Source organism: Engystomops pustulosus, chromosome 4 (genome assembly GCF_040894005.1).
Source record: "Engystomops pustulosus chromosome 4, aEngPut4.maternal, whole genome shotgun sequence".
NCBI classification, from domain to species: domain Eukaryota; kingdom Metazoa; phylum Chordata; class Amphibia; order Anura; family Leptodactylidae; genus Engystomops; species Engystomops pustulosus.
Genome location: NC_092414.1, coordinates 192439889 through 192454084, shown reverse-complemented (window position 1 = coordinate 192454084; position 14196 = coordinate 192439889). Strand labels below are relative to the sequence as shown.

Genomic DNA, 14196 nt, shown 5'->3' with positions numbered 1-14196 from the left:
TCCACAATGTATTATCATGGTTCTATTATCTAGCAGTGCTGGGGACAACAACAAACAATAGGCAGCAGATATGAGGACCTTGGTCAACCAGACAATTCGAAATCCAAAGTTGATGTCCATAGTGGGTGATGGTTTATTGTCTGTACACTGTAATTTTTTTAAAGAATGAGACTGCTAGGCATCCTGTCTCTTCCTCGACAGTCTGAAGAAAGACTGGTTAGCTATTTTAAGTATATGTCTACTCAAAAAATACTCAACTTGGCCGCCCCCTGCCTGATATGCAGATTGTGTGCATTTGTGAATGAGGTTCCTTTGGGTCCAAGAAAATGTCATACAAGGCGTTCATTCCGACTCCTGGGTGACAAGCTATGACGGTTCTATGCACAAAGCAACACCAACAACACATACACATATCACATGATCTAGTAATGCACAGCACACAAACAACCCACAAATGACACACTTTGAAGAATGACCTTGACGATTTACACCAAATAAAGGACACACATATGACACATGCTTAAATAAAAACAGAGGTCACTGGTTGTACAAAATAAATCAATGTTTATTATAATATTTGTAAAAAAAAAAAAAAAACATCTAACGAAGAAGGCAGAACATACTGGGGGTCGGGGGTGGGGTTGTGAGCAGAAATATGTAGAGTAAATGCGGAAGAGGAGGGCGATAGATGAAGTGATGTGTGACTAATGATGTGTGTTGTTCAATGTTACATCACTGGATTGTAACACCTCTGCATCTCAACATGGTATGGTCCATAATCTCCTGCGCTACCTAGTGACGCTCCTATCCGCTCTAAATGACTCCCTGTTTTTCTGATAATTAGTGTAGCTTACCCTAAGCACTACACAGTCAGTCATCATTACCTCTTTGGGCTCCTCTTTCTTTTGCTCTCTCCTCGTAATCATGTTCTCTCGATTCGGTAGAAGCCATCATTTCCTTTTTCCGTACTATTGGATTATTTTCTGAAGACTCGATACCAGATGGAGAAGAACTTTGAGATTGCTCCTCAATGTCTACAATCTGAAGTGGTGGTGGTACCCCCTTGTTATTTGAAGCTGGTGTTCCAGCTGGAGTTTCTGTCCCTTCTTCTTGCCCCATGTGTATACCTAAATCTGGGTCAGGGGTGAGTGTGGTTTGTGGGGATGTAGCAGCGTCATCTGAATGGGACTCCACACCAGAACTAGAGTCTTCATAAGTTCTCAGCTCTTCAGGGGTGCTTGTTTCGCTACTACTTTTTGCAGCCAGTTGGGGATCACTCAATGTACTGCAGACAGAGGCCCTTTCCACCAGTTCTTCTGCTTTCTGTTCGTCCTGAACTTCAGCTTCTTGATTTAGAGTTGCAGGTCTCAGTGGCCTCTCGTCTGGCTCTTCCTTAAAATCTAATAACTCGTCCATCTTTACTACAACCCATGGTTCCTTTTCTGTTTCCGGAGGATGATTTAAGAGATCTACCTTTTCTACATCACTTGTTTCACTAACCTCAACATTCTGGTCAGTCTGAAACACAGATAAAGTATTGGTGGCTGGATAATGTGTTCGCTCTACAAATGAAGCCTCTGTATATGAAATGTCGGTGGGTTCATCTTCTGTGTATTCTGTGGCAGATTTTGCTTCTTCAACAGGCATAAAATGTTCTTGAATATCAGTAACATTGTTTTGGTCTAGAACTTTTGTTGCATTGGATTGTTCTAGAACACTTGTGGTATTATTGTCTAATATTGTCTCTAGCGTCAGAGATTCTTCATTTGTAAAAGGGTTTTCTGGGGTTGGTGGCTTATTATTTTCTATTTCCTCCTCAATATCTTGATTTTTGGAGATATTCGTTTCTTCTTCAGTGGTCTCCATACTCACATAAAATTCTGTATCTACCAATAGATCTGTCATTGGCTTCAACTCTTCTGTGCTATGTTGATTCCCTGAAGTTATGTATTCTAGGTTTTCAGATTGGTTTACTAAATACTGTAATGAATAATTAGTGTTTTCTGGTGTTGGAGTTGGAATATCATCATCTTCAGTTTCTTCTGGATGGTTCAAAATGTCATGTTTTATTGGTTCTTCTTCTAATGGATCCAATGGTGCTAGGAGAAGATCAGATGGCTTGTCCACGTAGAATTCAGCTGAGGTTTCAGCTAAGCCATAGTTTTCTGAATTCAAATCTGTACATGATTTTTCAATATTGTCATGGTAATATGGTAATGTTGGTGCAATAGTGGAGATGTCTACAGGCTCTGTAGAAAACACATCCAGATATTTTGCAGTGGCAGACATAGCGGTGTCCAATGATTTTTCTGGACATGTGGTAAGATCCTTGGGGTAGTCCATTAATTCAGTAATTGAGGATTTTGTAGCCTCTTCATCATATTCTGCACATTTGACCTCTTCTAATGAGGGTTTTATTGGTATTTCTGGGTAGTCAGCTGGTTCCACAGAAGTAGTTTTCAACTCATCTATGGATGTTAATGGCTCCTCTGGGAACAGTACAGATTCCTGAACAGACAAGTCGAGTTTTATTGGATTACTTATATCTTCAACCTCTGCTTCAACCTCTGCTTCTGCTTCGTCTAGCTGTTTTTCTGCTGCAATTACGTGTTTTGGTGGTCCATGGTCAGTCTGTTCAATATTATTTAATGGTTCTTCACAAATCTCTGGCCCAGCTATGAGTTCCGCATCAATCCCCTCTGGATCCATGTTTTCTGCTTTGTTTGCTTGCTCCACATGCTCCGTTGATTCCACAGTTGAAGCATCAAGGTTTTCTGCATCATATATCACTGGTTCTGTGACTATATTTAATTGCCCTGTAAGATGTCCTTCTTGCCCCATTAGTAGAATTTCTCCCACTTCTTTTTCTGGAGAAACATTGCCATCTTCCTCTGTGAGTTCATGGGACACAGGATATTGACCAAGATCTGGCAATTGTTCTGGGGACTGTGATGTTTCTAATCGTCTTGTTTCTTCAAGTGAAGTTATCTCACCATTGGTTTCAGCTAATGGGTCCAATGAAGAAAGTATATTCTCCTCCAAATGATTCAGAGGTTCTAATGAGGACTTTAACAATAACAGTGATGCATGTTCTTCACCTAAATCTGTATTTAATTCGGCTGAATACTGTGGCGACAACATTGGTTCTTCTTGTGTGGACTTAATGTCTTCTTTATGTAAGTGGTCTACTAATAACATTTGGTCACCGTATTCGTCTATTACTTGTGGAGACATGACTGTTTCAGCTAAAGGCTCCACTGGCAACAAATGTTCTTCTTCCGAAAGTTTGACTTCTTCAGTTGAGGTCCGGAGAGGTTCTACTGAAGACATTGCTACTTCAAAAGAAGACTGTAAATCGTCCCCTGTTAACTCTGTCTCTTCTTTTAAAACTTTGATTTCTTCAAAAGAAGCTTGGTGTTCCACAGACAACACTGGTTCGTCTTCTGAAAGACTGACCTCATCAGCTGAAGGCTCTAATAGATCTTTCAAGGGGATATTTCCTTCCTCCACATGTGCAGCTACTTCATCTGAAGATTGTAGTATTTCATTCATTTCAATTTTTGAACCTACTGCATTTATTATAGTTCCTCCAAAAGGATCTTCTGGAATGTTGGTTTCTTCCTCTGAAAATGTCAGCGTTTCTCTTGAAAATGTTGCTGTCTCTGTTTGCTTGGCTTGATCAATGTCACAAACGTTTTCGTCCATATCTAGATGATCTCGGGATGATGGTTCTTTCGGTAACTGTGGTTTTTCATCCCTAAAAAGTTCCATTTCTTCTTCCGAAGGTGTTAATTCCTCAGTTGAGGATGTAAGTAATTCTAAAGGGTTCTGAGGATCTATAGGAGATATTTCAAGCTGATCTAAAGCCTTTGATGAATTTCCATATTCTTCCAACAACTGTGCATTTTTCTGTTGGACAGGTTCTATCTCATCCTCCGACAGAACAGCTTCCTCTTCTAATGGGGTAACTTGTTCTAAAGAAGATGTTACTACATCCTCCAAAGGTTCTTCACGATCTGCTGTAAAGGTTTCTTCATCCAAAAGTTTCATTGGCATGCTCTCTGTTTGATGTAAATAGGTTTCTCTATCCATATAAGCTATGGGTTCATCTTCTAAGAATCTATTTTCATCCATTAAGAGTTCCACTGTCTCCTTTGATGGTTCGTTGGAGAATTCGACTTCATCTTCTAATGTTTTCACTGGAATATGAACGTCTTCACTTGTGGTATTAACTGGATGATCAGGAGATGTTGTGCTTTCCTTTAGTTCTTTTTCAGTTTCCACTTTTACTTCCAAAGGTTCTTCAGGCCCTGCAAAAGGTGTAGATCGTTCAAGAGGAGACCTCAATTCTTCCTGTAACTTTTTACTAGGAACAGTTGGCTCCTCTTTAAAAAGTTGACTTTGTTGCTCCTTATCTAAAGGTTCGGCTGATATATCTGAAGATTCTGACATTGGTTCTTCTTGTAGATGTGAAATTTGTTTAGTGGGAGACTTTTCATCTTGGGTCATAGAAGTTATCCGCTCTTTCTGCATATCATGTGGATGTGTTTCGGCTGAAATTTCCTCTGTTGGTAATATGGATCCAGATGTCTTTAAAGACCGCTCAGACTCTTTTAGCAGTTCTTCACTAGGGTTTATGTCATCTGTAATATTTTCTAGTTCACTATTTAAGGATACGTCTGCTACTTCCATTTCTTCTGGAGACTTCTCAGATTCTGATATTTGTTCCGTTTTGTTAATTTCTCCAGCTCCAGAATTAAGGACCTGTGGAGACTCTTCAGAGAGAATTTGAGGAACATCATTGACTACAGATGTAACTTCATTTACTTCTGGTGTAGCTTCAGCAGATATTTCTTTAACGCATTTCTTAACCACCGAAGAGGATTTTATTGACTTGATAGCGGTAGGTGCTTTGTTAACCTGTTTAGATGACACAGGTGGTGTTTTAGTTGTGTTTGATAATTGCTTACCTACTTTAACCTGGTTAGTTGTAGACATGGTGTTCCCTGGTGGTTTCACAGGTGTAGCATTACGTGGCTTTGTTGGAACAGATGCTGTACTTACTGGTTTAACAGGTGATGTAGGTGTTTTTGTAACTTTGGCTGAAACCGCGGTAGGCCTTTGAGCCTTAACTAGTGGAGAAGCTGTTCTAACAGGTTTGATGGTTGTTGAAGTTGCGGCACCTGGTCTAGTCGATGTCACCGGGCTTTTAGTCACTTTTGTTGATAATGGTGTGGTATTAGCAGACTTTTGTGGAGGAGGCACAATCTGTTTTGGCTTATGAGATACAGAGTTTGCTTTCAAGGTTTTAGTGGGGCTCGCTGCAGTGGCAAGTGGCTTGGTTGGCACAGACGCATTACTTTCTGGTCGAAGGCACAATGTCTTATCTTTTGGCACTGATCCATTTTCTGGAAGTTTGCCCACTTCCCTTTTCACAGTTCCATTGGCTTTTGAGGGTGTAGTGTTTCCTCCTTCCTGTCCGGGCTTAGGTTTATTCATCTGGGCTCCTGCGGTAGTTTTCTTGGCAGCTTCATTTTTTGTGACTAATAGAGATGCCGTCTGTTGAGCTCCTTTCTCTCCGTTCTGGGGGCGAGTTGTTTGCTTGGCTGGAGGCTTGATTGGAGATGCCGGATCTGTCAAGACATGAGTTACGTTTTTACATGACTTGCAAAAAAGAAAGTTTGCAGCAATGCACATTTCTCAAAAAAATTTTTGCTGATAATTAGAAATGACCCTTTAAATTGATATATCAATTTTTTGTGATCACCTATTAGCTCTAGAGTGAACATTGCTTCTGGTTAATGTGGTCTGTTTGCAACTCCGTTCCATTTAAGTGAATATGAGCTGCAGTACCAAGCACAGCCAGTGTACAATGTATGGCGCTGTGCTTGGTAAGGAAAGAAGAGGCAACAACACTCATCCAAACACTGTGGTCTCTTCAAACAACAGATTTATGGGAATGTCAAACCCCCTGCTGATGTGATTTGATATAAAAGACATATCCTAAGAAAAGGTGATCAATAATTTTTTTCAGCATAATATTGTTATGGTTAGAAACACAGTGCAGATCAGTTCAATGATTTCCGTTAGTATTTGTAGGCCAAACAAAATAAATTTGGCTTCAAAATAGTGACCAAAATCTGCACAATGTCTATAGGATCTACAAATATCGAAAGATATGACACTGGAAACTGTAGAAATTGTGCAAAACTGCTGCATTGCGGAAATTTTTCTGAATATCTAAATCATGTGTACACAATTTTAGAAGTGGAAACGTGATTTTGCAGGTAAGAACTTGAGTGTTACATCATTCTACCTGTATATTTTCATGGCTGTCAGGCAACATGCACACGACCGTACTATGAGAACTGTTAATCTGTGGAATAGCCTGCCTCAGGCGCTGGTCACAGCAGGGACAGCAGAGAGCTTCAAGAAGGGTCTAGATGTCTTTTCACATCTAAATAACATTGACGGTTATGTTATGTAGAATTGTTACCCTTCCAATCCCTTCCCTTCCTCGGTTGAACATGATGGACATTTTTCAACTGTATAAACTATGTAACTATATATGCCTTTTGCAAGCCTGTTTTTTGCGTTTTCAGGATGCATATATCACCCATATGTAACCCATATGCCACTGTGAACTGGCCGTATCCAGAAAAAAAATATGGTGGGCTAGTACTAACGTGATCTGGTCTCCTGGGCAACCCACCGCAAAAATGGGCCATATACGATGGACAACACCATATGTAGGCGTTTTTGTTTCGGGCTTCTGTAGACTTCTATGGAGAGACCGTACCACAAAAACATCAAACAATAGGACATGTTCTATTTTGTGGTCACGGTGCGCCCAGTTCACAGTGCGCTGAGAAATACGGTGACCAGATATATAGCCATATTTTCTATTAAAGTCAAAGGAGTAATTTTTTTAGTCGCAATTTCCTGACCACAGGTCCATTGTATCTGGTTGATATTGAACAGGTAGCCTTAGGTCCCATGGACAGGTGGGATGTACTGTCATAGGAGAAGAAACCATGGCTTCTAGAGTTTACCCCACTTACCTCTAGGTGTAACTGTCTTGGATTTGATAGGTGAAGCAGTTGCAGTCCTGCAACACAGAAAAGGTATATATAATTCAATATATTTACTTGTATATGTTCATAAAATATATAATACAAATATCTGCTATGGTAAAATGTATGATTGGGGTAGAAATTACTGCAGAACAATTTGGGAAAAGGCACCAGATTTCTGGTCGACGAGTTTGTAAATGCTGCATAATGTAACTGCAGAAAGTCGGGAGTGTTTTCTCTATGTGCCCCCGACCTTTGGAGAAATCCAGTCTTTCAACCATCTGCTACCGAAAATTAGCAACATTTAGGGAGAAATGAATACTTTCTTTTTCCCAAGTTCTATAAGAAGACTGTTTTTATGTGAGAAGAAAAGCAGACAGTACCATTCTCTATAGTGGCTAAACCAGGTTACAACGTATCAAATATTCACTTAAAGGGGTTTTCCACCAAGCAAGTTAGGCCCTATCCACAGGATAGGGCCTAATTTGCTGATCCGTAAGGGTCTCAATGGTGAGACCCCCACAGATCACAAGAACAAGGGGTCCCAGGTACCTCTGTCAGAGCCCTTGTCGCTCCCCGAGAATAATGGAGCAGACGGCCGTGCATGATCGTTCTGCTCCATTCATCTCTATGGAGCTGACGGAAATTTTAGAGATGAATGGAGCAGAACGGTCATGCGCGGCCGTCTGCGCCATTATTCTCAGGGAGCGGCGAGGGGTCCGACGGACATACTTGGGACCCCATCAGACCCCTTGTTCTCTTGATCTGTGGTGGACCCCCACCGATCAGCAAGTTAGGCCCTGTCTTGTGGATAGGGCCTAACTTGCTCAGTGGGAAAATCCCTTTAATAGGGAGCTGACTTCATCTGTGTTCTTGATATGCTGGGTGTCGGATCCTCACTAATCTGATACTAAAGGTATCAATATCTTTATCAAGTGTTTGTTTAGTTTGGAATTTAAAACACTATAGAAATAATTTCTTCTAGTAGCCTCAGAGGTTGGGACCTGGCTAAGCCAGGAGGTTTCCAAAGTGGAAAACCCATTTAAAGACCCCTAAATGATGTAATTGCCTTACTCCACCTCCCTTACATATGCTTCTATCCAACACATCAGTTCACATAGGATCTTACCTGACGACGCTGCTCTTTGCAGCGTTTGCTTCCTTTACGGCTGAGGTTGTTTTAGTCACCATAGGTTTAGACATTGGGCCTGGAAAACACAATATAAAGTGTCCCATCAAGGTCCAGATAAAACAGAGTTGATGCTCTCATCTTTATAACCTGATCTGAACAGTATGAAAACATTTCGGAGAGTATGGTAGAAATGGGTCATAGGGCATTTTTGTAACTTTTGACAATGGGAATAGAGGACCTTGGTTCCATGCATCCTGTTTAATGGTAGTGTTTTTGTTTGCAAAATTTACCATTAAAGGGGTTGTCCAGAATTAGAAAAACATGAATCACTGGTGATAAATGTGGTGGATCTTTGGAGTTTTGGATTTGATGTTACCAACACTGAAGATTGTGGTAGATAATGGGGCACATTTACTTACCCAGTCCCTGCGCAATCCCCGATCCGGAATGTCCGACAAGGATGAAGTCTGCCGCGATTCACAAAGTTCGTGCGCCCTATATCCTGCACGTGTTGCTTTCCCACTCAGGTCCGCCGGAGTTCACCATCTTCTTCCCGGTGCATGTAAGTGCTTGGCTTACGTCACAATTTTGTGTCGCATGAAAGCCGGCGCGATTGCGGCAAAATCCGATCGCAGGTCACACAATGCCCTTCTAAATCCCTGTCCCAGCGGCGCGATCCCCGATAAGTTGGAAAACCTTGACGGAAATGCAGCCGCGGGACCCTAAGTAAATAAGCCCCAATGTCTCTGGACATATTGCTGGATTAGTGGCTGACGAGCCATTCTGGCAAATAGACGCCCCTAACTACTGGCCATGGCTATGACTGCAAATTGATGCAGTCCTCCTGGCCACACTCTGGCCAATTATAGCCATGTTTAGTTGCTAGAGGCATCAATTTGCAGGATTGGCTGTTGGGCCGTCAATCCTTCATTATGTCCAGGTTGTGCGGCTGAACTCAAACCCGACCATCGGGTCCACTCACCACTCCACACTAACACATAAGTGACGATATTTGAGATCCGAGAGGACAGCCTAGATGATGACACAGTTATTGATGAAGGGTTTCGTACTACAGGATGGACACAATTATGGAGTCTTTATTAAATGAATTGGGTAAATAACTAGAGATAAATCCATACAGCGGGCCGCTCACAATACAGGCTGCTGACCTAGTGTGACAGTCATCCGTCCGAAATGTAGAAGAAATCAATACAGTGTAATAGGATGCTACACAACTAATGAGACACTTGCGCTACATTAATAAGATGCCCTTAAGCTCTAATAAGATGTTACAGAGAGAATGCATTATTCACAAGCCGACTGGCTGGAGCGCAGTGTGGAAAGAGGGGGGGGGGGCAGATATTTCTCATAACCGGGTTACAGTCTGAACGCTTTTAGGGTTAACATGCAAACCAGGAGTAGGGAAGTGTAATAGGATATTCTCTATATTTTATGGCTGTGGCTTCTTGGAAAATGTTAACGTGATGTTAACGTGTTGTACACCTTGGCCGCGTTCTAGTATGTGTTTAGGGTAATGAATTTGGCCATCATTTTATGCGGATTCTACATCGACACCAAATTGCTGTAGTAGTACATAATATTAAATGTGAAACCTCCATTCGTGAATGGGGTCACGCTTTTTTCAAAGGTCAAACCTCCACCGATTCCGTAGATATTATTATTTAGCCAGCCCCTTATAATAATCTTCATTTAAAGGTGCTTGGAATTCAGATTCTAAATTAGTTTGGAAAAACCAGAGATCTACCCATGTGGGGAGCAGAGAATAATAATGAATGAGTAACAGCATGCTAGCCACTCCACTGTCTCTTCTTCTTCGCTCTCTTATATGAGACCGCATAGTTATATTTCTTAGAGACAGGTCTGAACTTACCGCAGGTTCCCAAACCGTACAAAGGATATAATACATCAAATTCTTCATTTGCTCACTCTAATAAAATGTTATATCTGTTAGAAAATTAGGATCTGAGGATTCCTGCAGTTAGAAATTTCAGGCATAATAACATTTTATGACTGTGATAATATATAACGTTCGGGAGCGTTGTCACTGTAATAGGCAATCATTTAGGAGCCGGCACAGTCTAATCTGATGATAGAAAATTCTCATTGGATGTCATAATAGTATGGTAAAGCATCAAGACAAAGAGAGCTGATTAACCATATAATGGAAGGGTAATGGGTACTAATTAAATATCTCACACTGCGCTCCTAGGAGAAGTAGCTGTATTTCTATTACAAAACTCTGGAGCAGAGTCCGGTATAAGTGATAGCACTATATTAATTCACTAATTAAATATGCTGCACTTAAATTCTACCAATTATGTTCTGTTCAAGTTCGAGTTGCACAGAGCTCTGGTGTGGTGGGAGTGACTCTTTAAGGGGGTTGTCAGAAGGGTAAAAAACATGGCTGCTGTTTTCCAAAAAACAGCACCACACATGACCATGGTTTGTGCTGGTATTGCAGCTCAGTTTTATAGAAATGAATGGAGCTTAGTAGCAATACCATGCACTATCCAAGGTTAGGTACGGCACTGTTTTTGGAATAAGGAAGCCATGTTTTTTTACCCAGTCTACTCAGTAATAGTATGACATGAAATGGGTTGTTCAAGATTAGGAAACCATAGATGCTTCCGGGAAACAGTGCTACACTTGTTCATATAGGTGTCTGAAATCTTATCTCAGTTGTGTGGAAGTGATTGAAACTGATATCCTCCTCCATGGGGCTCTGGTGCACACATACTTGGTCACTCTACTGGGAAAATGTCAACCTAGGTGTGTCGTTACAGAACATACATTAATTGGGTTATTGTGACAATATGTAATTAGTGTTATTAATATGCCACACAAATTATAGCTATGTATGGAGGACATGGAGTTGCACGGAGCTCTATGACAAAGACCCGATGGAACCATTCTGGGCCATGCTCTGCAGATAACCAAAGACCAACCATGTGAATAGTCTGGAGTAATCGGGCAATGACTAACCCCCCATCTCATATACTTTAGTACCTATAGGGGCAATAACCAATTTATACTTCGTCCATGAGACTCTGATTACAAGGTTTCCCACCACTGGAATCCACATGATACAAGAGAAGCGCTCTCCATCTCCGACAGTCCTATAGATATAAATGTGGTTGCTCAAATGTAGGACCATAGCTCTATTCATATAGGAGTTCTACAGGAACCACATCACCCAGGAATCAATGGCGTACGTCTACACATCGATTTTATCAATGGCCCCTATGACATGACCAGCGGCGGTCATATTGCTATGGGAATTTGAGCACTGACTGCCTTTTGGCATTTGAAGTCAACCTAAGGACCCATGTGTGATGACACCATTCATCATCATTACTACAGGTGTCACAAGACAACATGTGACTATTGATCCCATAATGGGCAAAATGGCCATGAGGTCCCAGGCTACTCCCCTTATATAAGCATATGCAGATACCTACAGAGACAGCTGTCAATAAAATATCTGCTCCCAATATCCCCTATTCCTGACGTCCACTGTTTCTGGCAGGATGGTTTTCTTCAATTATCCAGGATGATCTGCCAGAATATGTTTCTGTTTGAAGCTATCCACTTCCTGAATTTGCATTATAGTAATTGTATTAAATGCTACAAATTAAGATGTAGCTGCAGTTTTTCTGCAATATACTATAAAGTTTTTTTTTCCATAGGAGCCTAAGGAACCTGAGATATTAGGACCTGTTTGGCACAACCACATAGGGGCTTACCAGTCCCTGGCGCGTTCCCCAATCCGGAATGTCTGACCGGAATGCACTGTGCCGCGATTCACTTTGATCGTGCTCCCGATATCCTGCATGTCCTGCATGTGTCGCTTCCTCGCTCAGATCCGACAGAGTTCACCTTCTTCCCGGTGCATGTAAGTGCATTGTCTTGCGACACAATTTTTAAGTTAAATCCTGTACTCAGTCCGAATCCGTCGGATCATACAACAGCCCGCCCCACAATTTCTTCGCATCAAAGCCCGGCGATTGCAACAAATTTGATTGCGTGTGACACAATCCCCTTCTAAATAGCTGTCCGAGTGGCGCAATTCCCGAAAATTTCCAAAATCTGGCGAAAGCGGGTTCCGCGGACCCTTATTAAATAAGCCCCATAGTGTCCACAACCCATAATGTTGATTTAACTGTCCTTGTGCCAATGGGGTGGTAAGAGGTGAGTTCTTTGTTTGCCCTGAAGAAAGAAGGCTTTGTCAAGGAAGTTTCAGTGGAAATTGGACTTACTCTGCCAAAACCAAGGGCAGGAGTTTATACACAAGATCTTTGGGTCACTTTCAGTCAACTGACAACTGTCTAATGTCCTTCTTTCTAATGTCTAGGAGGGGGATAACTTGTGTATGGTACATCTTCCAGCCCGGTAACTAGATACTGCTGGCAAGGCTCGTCCGCAAAGGTTGTAATTCTTAGGCCCAAAGTGACTCCTTGCTCTGAGTCCTGGGTAGAAACACTGAGACTCCATTCACAACTTCAGTTCTTATTGCGTTTAGAAACCTAAAGCAAACGCCCAATGGTGGGGCTCAGCCCGATCACATTTGCATTTCCATTCAAGCGCATGCTATCAGTAACTAGCACCTGGTGTTTTGCATGTAAACAATGCAGAATACTGGGTGCTGGTTACCGATTGCATATGTTTCACTGGAAATACATACGTGATGGGGCTGGGCTCCCGGCCCTGGACATTTGCATTGCGTTTTTAAACGCTGAACACATGAATTAAGCCTGAATGTTGTGAAGTAAACAATATTTTCCACCAAACCAATGACTGAACCCAGTATCTGTCACCCATTGTTCATCTTTTTCGGGGCCAAAGAGTATTTAAGAAGTGTCTGCGCTGGGATTGTGTCGCACACGACCCTTTTGTGGTCCCTGCACTGGATTCCATGTATAACAAATTGGAGGGCGTGCTGTTGGACAGTCCGACTGATTCAGATTGAACGCGGGATTTAACTTTCAAATTGTGTCACAAGCCCAATCACTTGCTAAGCTAAAAAGAATCAATACCAAAAGGAAGATATAACCACTACACAAGTAACATGTCCCTATACTGAAAACGAAACACAATACCAACAATAGTAATAACAATGAACTCTGTCGGACCTGAGCATGGAAGTGACACATGCAGGATACCGGGCGCACGATTTTAGTGAATTGCTGCACGGTGCATTAAAGTCCGACAATGCACTTTCGGTGAACTCTAGTGAAACTGTAAGTAAATGTACCCCACTGCCTTGCCACAAGGTGTTTACGGTCTCAAAAACAGACTTAGGCTATATTCACACTGCCGTTGCCCGTACCGTACCGTACCGTAGCGGGCAACGGCACTGTACGGGGAGAGGAGGAGGAGGTGAGGCAGCTCACCCCCGCCCCTCTCCATAGCAACCTATGGCGCACAGCGCCGTATTACGGGAAAAGATAGGACAGGTCCTATCTTTTTCCCGGGTACGGAACGGTACGGTGCCGCATGTGTGCGGCACCGTACTGCTCCCGTAGGGTGCCGTGCGCCCATAGAAGTGTATGGGGGACGTATATCGGCCGTATATACGGCCGGCCTAAGGCTATATTCACACGAACGTATGGGGGACGTATATAGAGCCGACATATATACGCCGTATATATACGTTCCCCATATACACCAATGGGCTCATGGCGCCTATGGGAGCGGTACGTACCGTTCCATAGTCGGGAGAAAGATAGGACATATCATATACGGCGCCGCCTATGGAGAGGGGCGGGGGTTGTGCGGCGCTCATCACCTTCTCCTCTCCCCGGCGCCCATGCACTACAGTACCGCAGGCATATGTTGTGTGAATGCAGCCTAAATCTGTAAATTTGTTATTAAATATCTCATCCCAATATGTCACCTGATGTCACAAAAGCCAACAATATGGGCTACCCATGAGTGACTGTGTTGGTGATATCATGGGGTATGACAGCAGTC

General features: G+C 42.3%; 1 protein-coding gene across 5 annotated transcripts in view; it reads right to left on the bottom strand.

Annotated features, from left to right (window-relative positions):
• Positions 1-14196, bottom strand: part of PRR36 (proline rich 36) — a 32561-nt gene that overhangs the window by 4427 nt on the left and 13938 nt on the right. For all 5 annotated transcript variants that reach the window (XM_072149121.1, XM_072149118.1, XM_072149120.1 and 2 more), the window contains 3 exons: positions 8203-8281; positions 7062-7108; positions 885-5633 (listed from right to left, as the gene is read on the bottom strand). In XM_072149121.1, coding sequence (XP_072005222.1) covers positions 885-5633; positions 7062-7108; positions 8203-8281 — 4875 coding nt within the window. The remainder of the gene's footprint in view (positions 1-884; positions 5634-7061; positions 7109-8202; positions 8282-14196) is intronic.